The sequence below is a fragment of the Nyctereutes procyonoides genome, unplaced genomic scaffold, assembly GCF_905146905.1.
Source record: "Nyctereutes procyonoides isolate TBG_1078 unplaced genomic scaffold, NYPRO_anot_genome, whole genome shotgun sequence".
Classification (NCBI taxonomy): domain Eukaryota; kingdom Metazoa; phylum Chordata; class Mammalia; order Carnivora; family Canidae; genus Nyctereutes; species Nyctereutes procyonoides.
Window position 1 is genome coordinate 27,049,082 of NW_026575049.1, and position 18,403 is coordinate 27,067,484.

At 46.0% G+C, this 18,403-nt stretch overlaps 2 protein-coding genes across 4 annotated transcripts; one reads left to right on the forward strand and one right to left on the reverse strand.

Annotated features, from left to right (window-relative positions):
- Positions 1-138: 138 nt before the first annotated feature.
- On the forward strand, positions 139-12,099 carry JOSD1 (Josephin domain containing 1). 3 transcript variants are annotated; one of them, XM_055328784.1, is made up of 5 exons: positions 139-213; positions 557-1,369; positions 8,954-9,082; positions 9,177-9,371; positions 9,988-12,099. In XM_055328784.1, exons 2-5 carry the CDS (start codon positions 1,185-1,187, stop codon positions 10,085-10,087), a joined length of 609 nt encoding a protein of 202 aa, XP_055184759.1. In that variant the 5' UTR covers positions 139-213; positions 557-1,184; the 3' UTR covers positions 10,088-12,099. The 3 variants fall into 3 exon arrangements, with proteins under 3 accessions (XP_055184759.1, XP_055184757.1, XP_055184758.1); XM_055328782.1 differs by having other exon boundaries at positions 167-286; XM_055328783.1 differs by lacking the exon at positions 139-213 and having other exon boundaries at positions 374-1,369.
- An 891-nt stretch (positions 12,100-12,990) lies between these two features.
- Positions 12,991-15,039, reverse strand: TOMM22 (translocase of outer mitochondrial membrane 22). Its single transcript, XM_055329328.1, has 4 exons — positions 14,882-15,039; positions 14,518-14,636; positions 13,935-14,052; positions 12,991-13,700 (listed from the first exon to the last, which is right to left on the reverse strand). Exons 1-4 carry the CDS (start codon positions 14,996-14,998, stop codon positions 13,626-13,628), a joined length of 429 nt encoding a protein of 142 aa, XP_055185303.1. The 5' UTR covers positions 14,999-15,039; the 3' UTR covers positions 12,991-13,625.
- Between the last annotated feature and the right edge of the window lie 3,364 nt (positions 15,040-18,403).

Sequence of the window (18,403 nt, forward strand, 5' to 3'; positions counted from 1 at the left end):
ACGGCCGCACGCTCTCTCCGACCCCCGCCCGCCAGGCCACCCAGCACCGCCCACACCCGCTCAACGGACCCGCGGCAGCCCCGGCCTTAAAGCCGGCGCCGCCTGACGACAAGCTGACGTCATACGTGACGCCGCAGCGGGCGGGAGCGGAGACGGCACGGGAGGGCGTTTCCGGAGCACGCGCCCGGCGAGGGCCGCTGACGTCGGGCTCAGGTGCGCGCGCTAGCCCGCCCGCCCGAGCGCGGCCCAGGTGGCGGCCCGCAGCGCCAGGTGGCGGCCTGCAGCGGTGAGGGGCGACCCGCGGCGCGGGCGCGGGCGCGGCCGGGGGCGGCGGCGGGAGGGCGTGTCGCCCTGCACTCACGTGACGGGCGGGAAGGTTGGGGTGTGGGCGGTGAGGCGAGCGGGGTGGGCCCGACCCCACCCCTCGAGGGCCTGCCCGCCCCTGCGGAGGACCTTCCCTCGGGCTGGGGCCGGACCCCGCCGCCTACCCCGCCGCCTGGTTGTCCGCGGCGGCCCGCGCGACCGCCGGAGCTGACCGCGGTTGTCTCCTCCGCAGGGCCGCGGCGAGAGGGTGAGAGTCCGCGCGTTCCGAGGGAGCCGTCCCCGCCTTGGCCCGCGCCCCGCGGGGCCCCGCCACACCCGAGGGGATGGAGAGCGGTCCCCGAGGCCCCAGCGCTGCCCGCGATCCCACGCTGGCCGGCTCTCGCTAGCTGCTCGAATTGTGTGTTTTCCCACAACCTAGGCCTTGTCTCCTGAGTCAGTGGCGTTGCGGTTCGAAAGAAATGGAAGAAAAGGAGCGATGTGAACAATTCTGCTCGGTCCTCCTGCATTGAGGCCTGGTTGGCATTTGCAGAGAGGAAAATACGGGAAGAAAATCGTGGGGGGTTTTTTTGGCGGGGAGAGTGGGAGAAAGGAAACAAGGTCTTAGATTTTCTATTTTTTTAAAATTCTGCACTTTGACAGTGGTGGCGAAATACACTAATCCAAGTGATCTTTCTATTGATGGAAGTGGATTTTTTTTTCCCTTTTGATTCCAACCTTTCTCCCCGTGACAAAGCATAAATCATGGACACCAAAAAATAAGGTGGACCTCAGGAATCCCGAAAGGACTGAGCAGCTTACATTCTTCCTCTGGAGGGAAGGGTGGTGTGTTTTTAGCCATCTCTGGAACCTAAAACGAAAACATGAGTTGCGTGCCATGGAAAGGAGACAAGGCCAAATCTGAATCTTTGGAGCTGCCCCAGGCAGCACCCCCACAAATCTACCATGAGAAACAGCGCAGGGAGCTTTGTGCCCTGCATGCCCTCAATAACGTCTTCCAGGACAGCAATGCCTTCACCCGGGAAACGCTGCAAGAGATTTTCCAGAGGTAGGGGACCCCTTATCCTTGGCATTTTTACACTTTTTGCTATTTCTGAATTCCGGGGGGAGGGGCAATGTCTCCGCTATATAAACCTTTAAACCAACAGGTATTATTAGGTAACTGTTGTTAGCAGGTACAGGGGATACAGAGATGAGAAAAATAATAATCACTATCGTTGACTGAGCACTTACTATAGGCAAGGCACAGTGCTAAAAACCCTCAGTCGTGTCATCTGGTGTGATCCCCCAACAGTCCCATGGAATATGTGTTGCTTCTTTCCATTTTATGGACATAGACTTCAGAGAAGCTCAGCAACTTGCTGGAGGCGACATAACAAGAGATAGAGCCAAGTTTTAATTCAGACTTGTATCTGTGCTGTTGACCAGGATGCTGTAATGCCTCTCAAGTCCTACCCCCAAGAGGTTACAGTCTAGAAGGGGAACAAGATCTGTGTACACTGGGTCATCTGTCGTCAGAGGTGGTTTGTTGCAGGTTTTATAAGGAAGGTGTTCAGCTATACATAGTGCTCAGGTTTTCCATAAGGCCATACTCTGGCCTTGGTGCATTTTATACATTATGCTTTGCTTTGTATAGCTTTCCCCAGCAGTTATTTTACCATCTCTATTTTACGGATGGAGCAACAGGCAGAAAAGCCAGATAGTTTGCCCAAATTGCTTTCAAGTAGCCAAGCTATGACTTGAAGCTGACTCTAGACCTCTTTCCCTTTCTACTTCATTCTGGATGGCTTTTTTTTTTTTTTTTTTAAACCAACACTTTACTAAATGCTGCCTGACAGGTTGACAGAAGTTCAGTTTTTTCTCTCTACTTTGATGTTCTAAAATTCTTTTATCACAGGGTTTAAGAATTAGTTCTGTGGTGTCTGGATGGACATAGCATGAGTGCTACTTCCTGAGTATCAGAAAGGCATGTCAGAGCAATTCTATCATCAGTACCCATTCAGCCTGCTAGTGAGTTGGGCCTGGATCTAAAGATACAGACTGTGGTTATAAGCTGTTTGTGGATAATTGCAAGATTCTTTCAGTTGTGTTTTTCCTGAATGAAAGAATGCTAAATATTTGCTAAACTCTCACATGGAACCAAAGTTCTATTCCTGGCTACTAAAGCTCTAGTAAATTTGTACTACGCTCTCCAGTTTCCTGTCAGCACAAGGTAAAGGTTCATCTCAAAGTAATAGCAAACCAGTGCATAAGAAAATATCCTCTATTCTCACTCCAGAGGCTGAATTCTATGTATTTTGTATGGAAAGATTCAGCGTGGATAAATGGAAACAAAGAAGTATGAAAGGGATCAGAGGAAAAAGGAAAGGGAGAAGAGGTGAGGAAGAGAAGATGGAATTTTATAAACAAACATTTACTAGCAGCCTGCTGTGTGCCAGGCCCTGCTAGGCACTGTAGAGAAAACAAGTTGAACAGGACTCAGCCGCTAAGTACCTCCCAGAGCTCTACATTGACCAGACCTTGAGAATAAACTTAAGTGAAGTTAGAACCTTAGAATTTAGAGCTGTTTGAAAGGGAAAAGATGATCTCTTTGGATCATAATGGGAAGAATAGTAATGATGGCAGGTTAAACTAGATAATTTTAAATTCTCAGATACAAAGTTTTATGCTCTTTTGAAGATGAGGCTGATGAATGGTAGAAATGGGAGAAAAATTTTGATGAATGCTGTTTGTTGAAAGGAAGTTCATCCTAGCAGTCGAATTTTAGCCAGATTAAAAAGGAGAAATACAAAAGCAGGGTGGAGTTTTCAGTACAGTTGTGGATATGAGATGACTCATGTTTGGAATAGAAATGAGTAGGGATTTAGAAAAAACTAAAACCAATGGCCGGCAGCATGGGGACGGGGAAGAGAGGAATCAAGGTGGCAGAGTCTCAGTCCAAGAGTTGAACATAGTGATAACAACCATAGTGATGGCAGAAGAGGGCACTAGTTTGGAAAGGATCAGTTTTCAACATGTGAAATTGGAGAAAAGCTCAGAATCTGGGCAGGTGTCTTAGTGCACATTATACAGACTCGGATGTCTGATCTCGTACATCTCATCATATAGGAGTCAAATGATGTAGTAGTAGTTTTGCTGAGTTGTTTGGAAAATCCTCAGGCCTCAATCTATTTTCATAGACTCATCTCAATTGTTCAGTGATTAGATGTTCTTGCAGCAAGTATGCATCCCTCTTCCTCCAAAAAATAGCTGTTAAAATCTAAATAGATGAAACGTAGGTTGGTCCCCCTTGAAAAATCTAATGCAAGCTGGAAGAGACAAAGAGATTTTAGATTTTGGTGAACAACCAGCATTCTCTACCACAAAGTCCAGCCTCCCCATTAAAAAGTCCCTGAGCAAGCGGAAGGAGCCACATTTAAAGGTATGGTGGTGGTAAATTGCTCAAAGAGATGGAGTACTAACCTCTAGAGATTTAAATCATTTTGTCCAAGGGCCAGGCAAACACAGCATCATCATTGCCAACACCTACAGAGTACATTGATGTGCCTGACTCTATGATCTGTGCTATATATATATATATATATATATATATATATATATAATATTATATTAAACATGTATATTATATATTAAATATGTATATTATATATATTTATTTAAAGGTTTTATGTATTTATTCATGAGAGACACAGAGAGAGAGGCAGAGAGAGAAGCAGGCTCCGTGCAGGGAGCCTGATGTGGGACTTGATCCTGGGACTCCAGGATCACGCCCTGGGCCAAGGCAGGCGCTCAACCACTGAACCACCCAGGCATCCCTGTGCTTTATATATTTAATGATATAATGACACATCATGAAGTTCTGAGACATATTTTCTAATGTCATATTTCTTAAGAGCTGATAAAAAGGAAAATAATAATTATGAGAGAAAAGGAACCTCGATGAATGTCCACATCTTCTTTTTGTTAAAATCTGAAATCATCACCTTAGCTAGACCCAGGAATAATCATGAGGGAGGACCAGGAACTCCCCTGAGCGCATTGGCATTAGACCTGGCTGGAGCCCATCTTCTTGCCTGGAGATCACTTCAGACCACATGGCTCTAACCTGCAGCCATAGCAACAGAAGGGAGAGGCATGCTTCATAGTTCAGAACTTCTGTCCAAATCATGAAGACCATCCTGAACAGGAGTTTGCCAAGGAGTCCCAAGAAAAGAATCACAGAAGGGGATGGCATGGAATTCGATGTGACCGGTGTCTCCCAACTATAGGGAAGACCATTGAGTTTATTAGGTGTAGGGTTTGGAGCCTAGCTCTATCATTCACCAGCTGCATAGGACCGTGGAAGTCGCTGTAGCCACACTGCACCTCAGCTTGCTTATTTACATTGCACGATTAAGCTCTGTCTCAAGGTGGTTGGAAAGATTAAGAAAGAGAGCTCAAAAGAGTAGCTAACATGGGATCCCTGGGTGGCTCAGCAGTTTGGCGCCTGCTTTCAGCCCAGGGCATAATCCTGGAGACCTGGGATCAAGTCCCGCATCCGGCTCCTTGTGTGGAGCCTGCTTCTCCCTTTGCCTGTGTCCCTGCACCCCCTCACCTTTCTCATGAATAAATTAATAAAATCTTAAAAAAAAAAAGTAGCTAACATGGTAGGCACCTGGTTATTGTTAAGGCAGAAACAAGTACTGATATCATGGCACACTGGGTAGATTCCACTTACTCAAATGGCCTTTCTAGGAATGAGATGGAGGCCATTCTCTGCATTCCCTAGAGTGGTATCATCTAGGACAACATGTTTATTCAGTTGCCACTGCTTTGCTGTGAGGGCAACAGAGTAGAAGAGCCATCCCTTGTGCTTCAGGAGTTTGCTCTCTGGTTGGACACGTATAATGGAATTCCTTAATGGTTCTGGAAGATGGGAGTTTTTGCCATTGTTAAAGATAAGCCAACAGTCACAGAAATTAAATCTCACAGTTAGCATTGGTGCTGCTTGCTAGGATAACGGGTGGTCCTTCCCATCTCCCTATGTTTTCTACACAGAAGCCAGGAAAGATTCCATGAAAGAGGTAGTATGTGACATTGACCTTGAAGAAGCTTTAGGATTGGGCTTGGAACAGGAAACAGGATTGGAGAATAGAGGTGTCTGAAGTACACTAAAAGCCCAAGGAGAGGGGAACGCAGGCCCCAGAGAGCCAGAGGGTTGGTGTTAGCCAGTGGGCAGGTGGCTCCAGTGGCAGTTCTTACAAGAGAGAGTGAAATGATGACTTGGTAAATGTGGCAGGAACTTCTGGGTGACTTGGTGGAAGGAGAGTTTGGAAGCAAGGAGATCAATTTAGAAACCTGTTTGAAAAGCCCATATATGGAGCAAGGAGGCTCCAGTTTGTGGAGGGTGAATGGGAATAGACAGGAGAGGGCTGGAAACTGAGATAAAAAATAGAAGACATGGAGAAGAGACCCTAGGAACACTCCTGTAAGGCGTACCTCAAAAAAAAATGTCAGATATGTTTGGGAACTGAAAAGTACCCCTCTTCTCAAGACTCAAGGTGAATATTATTAGCATCTTAAGGGGACACCTGTGTAGCTCAGCAGTTGAGCTTCTGCCTTGATACTGGGGTCTGCAATAGAGTCCCACATCCGGCTCCATGCAGGGGACCTGCCTCTCTCAGTCTCTCTCATAAATGAATAAATAAAATCTTTAAAAAAAAATTAACATCTTAGACACACCACGAATTCCTGCAGGAAACCTTTTTACTTGATTCATTCAGCCATTAATGTATTAAACACCTTCTGTGATCATCTGGGAACACATTTGGGAAAGCGTGGCTCTAAGTTTTGAGCTTGGTGGAGAGTTAAATGGTGAACAAGGTAGAAGACCCAGAAGTTTCTTTGTGGGAGCCTTCATGCATCTCCCGGCTAGAGACCTTACTGGAAGTAAGGAGAAGCTATTGAAAAATTGGTGACAGGGAAGGAACTTGATCTACCTTGAGCTAGGCTTTCCATATGCTTTCTTTTTTTTTTTTTTTTTAAGAGTTTACATTCAAATGCCACTCTTCCTGACTGACTCCAGAGACTCAACCTTTATTTATTATTTTTTAAAGATTTTATTTATTTATTAGAGACACAGAGAGGGAGGCAGAGGGAGAAGCAGGCTCCATGCAGGGAACCTGATGTGGGACTCGATTCTGGGTCTCCAGGATCACGCCCTGGGCTGAAGGCGGCGCTAAACCGCTGAGCCACTGGGGCTGCCCTCTATATTCTTATTTAATATGCTTATTAAATGCTTTCTTATTTAATACAAGAGCCCACTGAGAGCCTTTGTCCTTTGAAACTCCACTTTAGGCACAGACCCCAGGGAGTCTGCTGGCCTTTCTTCTTACCCCACTACCACCACCCACTCTAGTTCTTGGACCCTGCCATTGAGCACAACATTGGAGTCAGATAAACCTAATATAAATCCTAGTTCTGTCACTTGTGATCATAGGCAAGTTACCATTTTAAATCGCCAAACTTCAGTTTGGCCTATAGCTTCATAGGTTTATTATGGAAACTAAATGAGATATGCATGAAAGCATCTTGCATTGGGTGTGGCATGGGATTTTTCAATAAATAGTTTGTTTCAGTAAACTACAGTTTGGTTGCAGAGTGAATAGTGTCCTCAGATCCCCTTCTTTGCTAGCTATGGAGACAAGATCACAAGCTCTCTTTATGGGTCTGCTTACCAATGTTTACAAAGAAAGGGTAACAAAATAAACATGGTGAACATGTTAAGTATTTCTTGAGCACCTGTCATGTGCCAGGCACTCTTTACCTCCTGGTGATATAGCTCTGACTGGATGGAGAAGGCCCCTGCTATCATTCTAGTGTGGAAAAACAGACGTGTCAGTTAGTACAAGGGCTGTAATTAAAGCAGATGGATTGGGCAGCCTGGGTGGCTCAGCGGTTTAGCGCCGCCAGACCGAGGATCAAGTCCCATGTCGGGCTCCCTGCATGGAGCCTGGCTCTCTCAGTCTGTGTCTCTCATGAATAAATAAATAAATCTTTAAAAAAAATAAATAAAGCAGGTGGATTAAGAGCTGGCGCCTGGAAGAAACCGAAGATTGGGTGGTCAGAAAAGGTCTCTAAGGCACTAACAGTTGAGACCTAAATAAGGAACAAAACAAGTGTACATCTAGAGGAAGGGCATTCCAGACTGCTAAAACAGTGCATGCAAAGGCCCTCAGGTGAGAAGTTTTGTGTGTTAAAAGACATAGGGATTAGGTCAGCAGTGTCCTGAGGGCCTTGGAAGGAGAGGAGGTAATTTAGACTGCATTTAAGTGTTTTGGGAGCCATTGGAGGATTTAAGCAGTGGAAGAAATGTTTTATGTCTGAAAAATATCTGTATGGTTGATGTGTGTAGAGAAGTTTGAAAAAAACTTTTTATAAGATTTCTTGAGTGTTTAGAGTTGACCTAAAGTCATGATTCTCTTCTGGAGAGGGCCCTTAGCAGCCTTCTGGACGTCCACTCTCTTGCTTTTATTCCTGAGAAAACTCACTCCATTTCCCTCTCTCCTCTTCACACCAAGGTGGAAGCAATCTACCCCTTCATCCATGGGCCTAACAAGCCTGTGAAAGCAAAATCATAGGACTGGAAATGCTTTAGAGCTACTGCCCTTGTGTTGTGATGGAGTGGCCAATGAGACCTGGCCAAAAATGACTTAAAGCTGGGTGGGCAAGTTGAGTTTTGTTTGGCACATTTTTTTTTTCCCAGTTGATTTTTTTTTTTTTTTAGATTTTATTTATTTATTCATGAGTGACAGAGAGAGAGAGAGAGAGAGAGAGAGAGGCAAAGACACAGGCAGAGGGAGAAGCAGGCTTCATGCAGGGAACCTGACGTGGGACTCCATCCCAGGTCTTCAGGATCAGGCCCTGGGCTGAAGGCGGTGCTAAACTGCTGAGCCACCCAGGCTGCCCCAGTTGATTGTTTTTAATTTTTAAAAATTTTTTTATTCAAGTATTTTACACACACACACACACACACACACACACACACACTTTGGAAATAACTTTTGCTGGTTTATGCATTTTGGTTCAATATAGGCCTTACTACTTATTGCTTTACATTTGGCCCCAGTTCATACATTTATGTTACCTGCTGGGGCCCCTGGAGGCCTTGGAGTATTTAAGGATTAATGATTACCAAGTGTGCAAGCCTTAAAAAGAAAGCATTTAAACTGTAAAAAAAAAAGAAAAAGAAAAAGCAACAAATACTACCTATGCAAATGAAATTATCAATTACTATTTTCTAACGTTTAAAAAATGGCTGTATTAAGGCAGGAAGATTAGAGAAGAATGCAGAAATGGATAGGCTGGGGGTTTCATAAATGAGACTCTTTTGTGGCACATGTTTTTTGTCTATTGACTTTCTGAGACAGCAGATAGGCCCCACCACTACTGAATTAATGTTTTGCATAAAAAGAGAGGTAATCCATAGGGCAGTAGGATCGCAGACTAAAAAGTACTTCGGTAAAAGTGGTCACCTTGCGCTGAATGGGGGAAACGAGCTTCCAGAGGCAGTGGTGGAAGGTGTCTATGGAGTACGGGTCAGGAGGGGTTGGACAGCCCACAGGTCTCAGCCCTCCTCCTTTCACATTTGTAGGTTGTCTCCAAACACCATGGTGACCCCCCACAAGAAGAGCATGCTAGGAAATGGGAACTACGATGTGAACGTCATAATGGCAGCACTTCAAACCAAAGGCTATGAAGCTGTCTGGTGGGACAAGCGCAGGTAATCTGAACCAGGCCTGACTTGATGAGAAGTGGCACGAGTGGGGAGGTGTTCCCAGCAGGGGATCTTGGCTGATGCCGTTGCTTTTCTGCAGGGATGTCAGTGCCATTGCTCTCACTAATGTCATGGGCTTCATCATGAATCTGCCCTCCAGCCTGTGCTGGGGTCCACTGAAGTTGCCTCTCAAAAGGCAGCACTGGATCTGTGTTCGAGAGGTGGGAGGTGCCTACTACAACCTCGACTCCAAACTGAAGATGCCCGAGTGGATTGGAGGCGAGAGCGAGCTCAGGTACCTGTTGTGAATGTGCCAGGCTCCTTCCTTGCATGTGTTGGGCAAGTTGAACCTACCTTTAGTAACTTGACAAAGGAGATGAAATCTCTAGCTCCTCGGATCCTCTCTCTGCCTTGTTTAGAATTAGGGTCTTGGACTAGAAAGAGCTGAATCTTAGATGGCCTGTAAGGATATGAAGTCCCTTTGGTAGAGAAGTTCCAGCACCCAGAATGCTGGCCTTCTGGTCTGGTAGGACTGGCATCATAACATTCTCGATGCTTAGATAACTGGGATGGTATAGCTGCCAGTTCAGAAGAAAGGCCTTTAGACCAGAGAGGGCTAAATTTCCCTCAGATGAAACCAAAAACTTTAAAAAAAAAAAGATAAATCCCTTACTTGAGTACTTTGGGCCGGCTGTTCCTCACAGAACTAGATGGTGTTGAGTGAAAATTAACTGGGCAGGTGGAGGGGGTAGCCAGATGTGGAACCCTGCAAGAACAGATCCTTTCTTCAGTGTCTTTAGGACTGCTAAGGATGTAAATGATGAGGTCAGTGGTGAGCACACGGCCCTGAGACTTGAATTTGTAGTTTTACCAGCATTTCATTTTCTTTCATCTACCCTTTGTTCCCATAGGAAATTTCTCAAGCATCACTTGCGAGGAAAGAACTGTGAACTCCTGCTGGTGGTGCCAGAAGAGGTGGAGGCCCGTCAGAGCTGGAGGGCTGATGTGTAATGCAGTTCTGCCCAACCTTCCCTCACCTCAGCCCCCCAAGTCCTCTGTCATGTGCTGTGGCCTATACAGTGGGTCTGCCCTTGCCACTTCCCCAAACATCTCATTGGGTTTCCCCCTCAGATTTGACAGTGCAATAGGACAGATGTGTGGACTGTTACAAGAACCAGCCACCCAGCATTACTCATTCCTGGGACAGGAAGATAGGAGCTCTGTGTGCTTAGGGCAAGCTATGAAGACCCTCGTTTTATTTAAGAGAGGAGGAAGGAAGGTGGGTCCTGGTTTATTTTCCTCATTCCTACGAGAACTTGACAGAGGCTCTGCTGGAGTACACTGCTGCTGTGATTCACCTGGAGATGCTGCCTCCACTTCCCCTTTCCTGGCTACCAGTGGGTCTGAAGACCGAGTACATGCAAAGCCCATGTAACTGGCTTGACGGACCCAGAACATATGGGCCTCTCAGGAAACCATCTCCAAAACCCCAGCAGTGGTACAGTATGCCATCTCCAACCCTCAACGCCACCCATTACCCATTACCCATTTTTATGGTCATCCTTGGAGTTTTCTAATGAAAAGTTCTCTAGTATTCCATGCTGGGTGGTTGAATCCTGCAATATCCTAGTGAAACAGGGTGAGCTAGATACCTAAGAGGACTTGACGGCAGCCAGACTGGGGCAGGCATGGATGGCCTGTTGGCCCCACTCCAGCATTGTCCCTACCACTTCACTACATGGATTTAGGAGGCTCTGGGGCAAAGGTCAGTCTTCCCAGCTGACACACTCCGGCAAAATCAGGAAACAAGTCTGCTTTCAATGTCTAATTCCACTAGTTTGAGACACAGTTGGGTGAGGAAAGTATCGTGAAGATAAGCTTCTCAGAGATTAACAGCAGCTAGAATTGGTACATGTCCTAGGCTCAGAGTCACTATAGTGACAACAATCAGAATCCTCAAGTTGGGTATTAACTTGCATTGCTATAGGACCTGGATTTGTCATCTTTTAGTTTCCTTTACAAATCAATGAAAATTGATCCACCCCCTACCTCTTTAAATAGTTGTAGGCCACTTTTCTCCTGTAACTTTGGAAAACAAAAGAGAAGGAGGGGAAGTATCTTACCACACTGTGTGTCACCTAAGTGGTTGTGGTTGCCTTGAGGCAGGTGGGCAGGCAGGGATGGTCTGTCTACCCCTTACAGATCCATGGTCTTGGCAGGTCTGAGAGCCGCCCCACTGGCCAGATGTCTCCAGCAGCAAAGCCAGCCTGGGGCTTGCATGTCAAGCCTGAGCAAGCTTAACAGGATGAAGCTGAGGCTTTCTCCCCACTGTGACTGGAGTGCATGTTTACACCAGCACTTTTTCTGCACATGTATCTTCAATCCAACAAGGCCGTTTTTTTATGCTGAGTAACAGAGGCCACCAAGCAGCTATTGCATCACACCCTCTTGGCAACTGGCTGCAGTCTCTTCTGCACCATTTTCCACACCAGACCTGCTTGGCACCACAGGGAGCTCTTTACCCCTGCACAATGACATTCCAACCACCACCAGCCAGAAGTTACAGCCAACCTGATTGTCACAAGCAGGACCTTGGGTCTATGGGCACTGTCTGTGATAGTAAGCCATTTACTGGGAGGAGAGGAAAGTCCTCTCCACCAATCTGCTTGGGCCTGTGCAAATGGCACTTCAGAGGAGTCCCTGTGCACTTGGAGTCCATGAGCCAATGGGATATGCAAAGACGCTTAAACATTTCAGGGCTGGTTTCTCTGTTCATATCCAATTCTGGTGCTTAGGAACAGGGACCCATGCTGATGCCCAAGGGCAAAAAGCCCCCACTTCCTTTAAGGAAGGGGGCAGGCCTGACCCTGATGCCCCAAAAGGGGCAACCCTAGGCTTTTTGTTTTTCTTGCTTTTATTCCTTTTTTTGTTGGCCTTGTGCTGGGTTTGTTTACAAAAGATGTATTTTGTTTAACCAAATATTAAAAATGGAAAACTGTACATAAATCTCCTTCCTGTCTGAATTCTGTATGGAAGAGGAAGAAAGTAAACTTTAGTGTGATGAGACTTTAGAAGAAAAACTCACCATCATAAGCCATCTTTTAGAGCTATATGGTGCTTTGGTCAAACCTCTCACCTCAAAAATCCAAACAAAATATTCACTGAGTAGGATTTGGTTCAAAAGCCTGAGGCATTTTTCAGCTTAGAAAAAACTAGGCTCAACAATCAAATCCTAATGTAAGGACAGTTTTCTTTTCTAGCACTGAGATGTGACCAGTGTTTTTCTCTGCTTGACAAGCAGAGAGAGCAGAGGGCCTACTAGATTTGAATTCAGATCCAGCATTTCCTATGCAGTCTGGTAGATTAACCTTTCTGTGACTGATTCCTCTTTATAATAGGAATAGTACTATACCCTAAATAGTATTATTCTGATAAAATACACACCAAAGGCTCAGTATTGTTAATAGCACAGTGCTAATAAAACTTTCCATTATGTTAAATGGAAAAACTGCAAGGTTCAAAGACAGGACTATAGTTGGATTCATAGTCAGCTTGTCATTTTTAAAAGACCAAACCAAAGAAGTTCTGTTTGCCACCCCCTCCCTAGATCAGAAATTAGTACTATGTCATTCCCTAGAATTCTTTATGACTGTATATCACTGTAAACTGTACAAGTACATGGACCGAATCCTTTGTTGGCAGATCTGAAAAGGATTAGCCTGAATTCAGGGCAAAGATTGCTATTAAGAGGTTCTTAGCCAAAAATGACCTTTTTCACTTTTGGAAGTTTAACTAACTTGGACCTAAGGAATCAAATAGTGTTAAATGCTAGCGCTAGCTTAGTGAGAAAAAAATGTGAGGGGCAGTCTAAATAAATGATTTCAAGATGTATATCACAAGTACATAGATGACACTTTCCATTGGAATAATTTTTAATATTTAAATACAAAAAGTGAGCACTTACTTTTTTTCTTTTTTAGACAGGTCTCTCATAGCCAAAACAGGCAGAGGAAATGAGCTGCTGCTCTGTCCTCCACAGTCCCCATCCTGTGGTTGAAGCTGCTGCCCGGCCCTCCCTCCTTTCCAACACAGAAATTCACAGTGGCTGCTTTACACTACGGCTGTAATGCACTATGTGTTTCATATGTGTGCATGTCCCTCCCCAACATCTCCATGCTTAAAAACAAAAATGGTGAGGGGTACCTCCTTCCTAGTGGCATCAGTTCCTATGCCACAATGGGATAGTGAGATCCTCCAGTCATAAGTGATTTAGTGAGAAAGGGGGTAGAAGGCCAGAGCTGGAGTAACCGTCTGCATTGCTGCACTCTTGCTATCAGAGTGAGAACAGAAGAAATGGGACAGCGTGGAGGACACAGTTGCAAGTTGGGAGTCTCCGTGAGACACTGGGGAGAATTCTCCCCACCAGGTTTAGATAGATCAATGTGCCAAAGTTTAAAAAAAAAAAAAAAAAGGAATCCAAATAATCAGCAGTTCAAACACTATTGAATTTTCAAACTTGTCCCAAGACAAGTCATGTAGCAGTAGCAATCTAGATTTTTCCAGGAAGTGAAGGTAGAGCCCCTGGCATTCCTCCTGAGAGCCCTGTGTTAGGCCCTAAAAGTATCTGGAAAAGAAAAGGGAGGAGTATAAGGATCATACAAGCCTAGGGATTGCATTTTCACTACACCTGACAAGGCAGACCAGCTCTACACAAACTGCTGAGCAGAGTCAGGCAGCACCTAGAAGAACATGGGCGGGACCCCAATCTCTACCCACACATAACTGCTGGTCTACCCGTGCAAGGAAATCAACGACTTGCATCTCCACCACTGACAACAAGCCCAGAGGCTGGGCTCACCTGCCTCTGCTGCAGTTGTTGCTGCTGCTCCATTTGCAACTTCTCAGTCTCAAAGACAACAGGAAGAACCAGGATCATGAAGGAAGTGGTCCCAATCCACAAGGCTGCCCTGGAAAACCTGCAAAGGGAGTGTGATTATGACAGAGAGACACAAAAACAGATCGCTCCACCAAGAAGGACCCAGTAACCAAACCGCTCACTCTCCTATGTCTTCCATAGGTGTGTTCTACCCCAACCTTGCACCGCACTCCCACCAGAAACAGGACGGGCAGTTTTGCTGGCCGTTCATCCAGTGATGGCACTTCTAAGATTCTGAGTACTTACAAAGCTACTCATACAGCACATTAATTACCTCACGTGATGTGAACCGATCTCCCAATGACCCTGCCCCATAAGAACTGCCACTTTAGGAAAGAGGAAATTGGGACCAAGAAAGGTTAAGGTACCCACCCGCCCAAGGTCACTCAGGGATCTAGGTAGCAGGCTGGCCTCCAACCCCGGTCTGCTACTGCGAAGCCCAGGTTCGTTCACGGAACTTCAGTCACCCCAGGCACACCCCAACGTCTCTGCCTTCGTCCCTTACCTGTACATTTTTTGAGCCACAAAGAGGGAGAGATCAAAAGTGGCTCCAGCCGCGGACCGGACCCTCTCTGGGAACATCTCCGTCAGACCCCACAGTCTCTCCGACAGGGTCTCATCTAGCTGTGGTGGAGGCGACGCGGGTCTTGATCCAAGCAACTGCAACAACCCCCTGGGGCGAGGGCACCCCCCCCAGCCCGGTGGAGGCCCTAAACCCGCCTCCTGGTGAAGACACCTCCCCCCCGACCTCTCCGGGCCCCGCGACGCGCCTCCGTCCGAAGCCCGCAGCACGCGGGGCTCACACCCCCGGGTGGGCCGCTCCCCGCCCGCAACCTCGCACCCCGTCCCACACCGCAGGGCCCCAGTACCTCCTCGTCGTCTTCCTCCTCCAGCTCTTCTTCGGTCTTCTCGGCATCGCCTTTCGGAAGCAATTCGTCCGGGGACAGGGGCACCCCAGGGCCGCCAGCGGCGGCGGCGGCGGCCATGGCTGCGGGGGAACACCGGAAGCGGAAGAGAGGAGACGAGTGAGCGCTCCTGGCGGGCAGAGCGGCTCTTCCGGGAGCCGGAGGCCGAGGTGCTAGGGAGAGCGACACCTTCTGGCCGGCCGACCTCGGCTTTCGGTCAAGAAAGAAACACCTGGGAAACGGCTTCCGCGGTAGTTCTCTTCGGTTTAGGATGGACCCAGAAACCTGCATCTTAATAAGCTCCCAGGGGTCACACTGAGAAAAACATAACCCAGTCTCATTTCCCCGAGGGGTGTGTTACTTGGTAGGAGTTAGATATTTGGAGGTTTATTGGTCTTTCAGGAAAATGTCAAGTGAACAGTACCTACGTACTAAGACAGGCAAGAGTTAGCACTTAAGTACTCAGCGCTTAAGTACTTGAATACCAGACATTGTGTGTGTGTGTGTGTGTACTCACTCAATCATCACAGCAGCCCACTGAGCTATGTACTATCATCCCTCGTTTAGAAATGAGGAAGTTGAGGCACAGTACAGGGGTGCTGCAAGTCTTCCTGGAGGATAGATTTCTACAAGTGTTTGCTGGCCAAAAAGCCCGAACATTTTAGTATTTTGCTAGATATTAGATAATTACCCTCAAAATTATATCATATACTTTCATAATTGTAAATGGAAGTGTCCTTTTCCCCCACACCATCCCCAGCCTTAGGTATTATCTATATTTTGATTTTTTGCCTTGATGGGTTAAATGCTTCTTTTTATAAGGGGCCACACAAGTTCTTAATGCAAGGGTGATTTGATAGACACTGACCAGCTGACTGTGGGATCAGGGAATCTCAGGACTGAACAGTCATCTCTATCTGAGGCATGATGATGTCCTTTGTCCTGTGCCCACATAACAAGGAGCAGGTAGGTTTGCACTTCCTCCTGTAATAATCCTTGGTCCTTTTCAGCTCTGAACAGGGAAGCCCTGACAATAAAAGGGTACTTACTTTATTTTTCCATTACAAAAAGTTAAAAAAAAAAAAAAAAACGGCAAACCCAATCTATGATCAGGATTAGTGATTCCCTTTGAATACCTTGGAGGGGATATTTGGTAAGGGGCAGGACAGCGGCTTCTGGGGTGCTGGGAAAGTTCTATTTCTTGACTTAGGTGGTGTTTACCTGGGTGTGTTCATTTTAGACAATCTATCAGGTTGTACACTTATGAATTATGCTCTTTTGCATTTGTTAAAATTGCTTAAGTTGGCTAGCACTACATAAATGTAAGGGCAGCTTAAGAGCCCAGTACCAATGGTTTTCAATTCTCTTGTAGGCTCTTTTAGGGAATGCTGGAAGACCAACACTCTTGAAGGTAAAGAAGGCTATCTTTTCTTTCTTTCTTTCTTTCTTTCTTTCTTTCTTTCTTTCTTTCTTTCTTTCTTTCTTTCTTTCTTTCTTCTTCTTTCTTTCTTCTTTCTTTCTTCTTCTTTCTTTCTTTCTTTCTTTCTTTCTTTCTTTCTTTCTTTCTTTCTTTCTTTCTTTTTTTAAGATTTTATTTGTGAAAGACACAGAGAGAGAGAGAGGCAGAGACACAGGCAGAGGGAGAAGCAGGCTCCATGCAGGGAGCCTGACATGAGACTCAATTCCAGGTCTCCAGGATCAGGCCCCAGGCTGAAGGTGGCGCTAAACCGCTGAGCCACTGGGGCTGCCCCTCTTTCTCTTTTTTAAGTAGGCTCCACACCCAACCTGGGGCATGAACTCACAACCCTAAGATCAAGAGCTGCAGGCTCTACCAACTGAGCGAGCCAGGCACCCCTAGAGAAGGCAATCTTAGATACAAGGTACAGGGATTAATGCCTCTAAGTGGAAAGTCATGATACTAATGTGCAGAGGTTTTAGGAAAACTTCAACTAATTTTGTTTAAATTCACAAGAGCAATATATGATTAAAAAAAACAAAACAAAAACAAAACACCTGGGTGGCTCAGTTGGTTGGGCATCTGCCTTTGGCTCAGGTCATGATCTCAGAGTCCTGGGATCCAGTTCCATGTCTGGCTCCCTGCTCAGCGAGGAGCTGCTTCTCCCTCTGCCCCTCCTTCCTGCTTATTCTATTAAATACATAAATCTTTAAAAAAAAATAAATGTTTAAGAATAAAAAAACTTTCAATATTTAGATCACTGCAAAGAGATAAGAAGAAAGGGAATCATGCAGTACAGAGTATTGAAAGCCTTGGGAGAGGTGTGTTGGCCTAGAGAAGGCAAAGTGAGAAAGGGAGCCAAAGGCTGGGACCCTGTGGAATCAGAAATTTCAAGGTCAGCGAGTACTTAGTGGCAATCATAGACAGTAGACAGGCAGTTGCCAGGGCCTGGAGGAGAGGAATACTGAAATGGCCAACCAAAGAGTTCACAGGCTGGCCAAGGCAGCTGCGACTTCTCAGAGAATATTCAAAATTCTGCTGGTTTTCAGAATACTGTCTGCCACCATGTTTCTAGAAGATACTACTTATGCATGACACCATAATAACTCAGTGTTAATTCAATGTTTTGCAGAACTCAAGGTTTCATCACAAAGCCAGCTGAAACTAGTCAGGGCACTGACCTCCCCTTAGAGCCCAACAAAATGCAGTTAACCCTCCCTTACTTCATAACTTCCTTTGTCTGATTTTGAGTCACGTAGTTTCTCTCCCCCTTACTCAGATCCTTTTCCACTTGATTTGAAAAACCCCTGGCACTCAAAAAACAAACAAACAAAAAGACCTGGCCCTCCTGCTTCAGGGGGGTAGACTTGAGGCTTGTCTTCTCATCTGGCTGCCTTGAGAATAGACTCTTGCTTTACTGTACACTCAAGCTCTCAGCGATCAGTTTTACCTTGCATCGGGCACATGAATTTGGGTTCAGTTACAAAATGGGGAATTACTGTCTGATGGATATAGTTTCAGCTTTACAACATGAAGTGTCTAGAGATGGATGGTGGTGATGGGTATATGACATTATGAATGTATTCAGTAGCAACGAAATATCTAATTAGGGCAGCCCAGGTGGCTCAGTGGTTTGGCAGTAACTTCGGCCCAGGGCATGATCCTGGAGACCCGGGATCGAGTCCCACGTCAGGCTCCCTGCATGGAGCCTGCTTCTCCCTCTACCTTGTGTCTCTGCCTCTCTCATGAATAAATAAAATCTTTAAAAATTAAAAAAAATAAATGCCTAACTAAAAATGGTTAAAATGGGGGCGCACGGGTGGCTCAGTCAGTTAAATATCTGTCTTCAGCTCAGGTCATAATCCCAGAGTCCTGGGGTCAAGCCTTGCATAGGGCTCCCCGCTAAGCAGGGAGCCTGCTTCTCCTTCTCCCTCTGTCTCCCACATTATGCTCTTTCTCTCTCTCTCTCAAAAATAAAATCTTTTTTAAAAAATGGTTAAGATGGTAAATTTTACATTATATGTATTTTG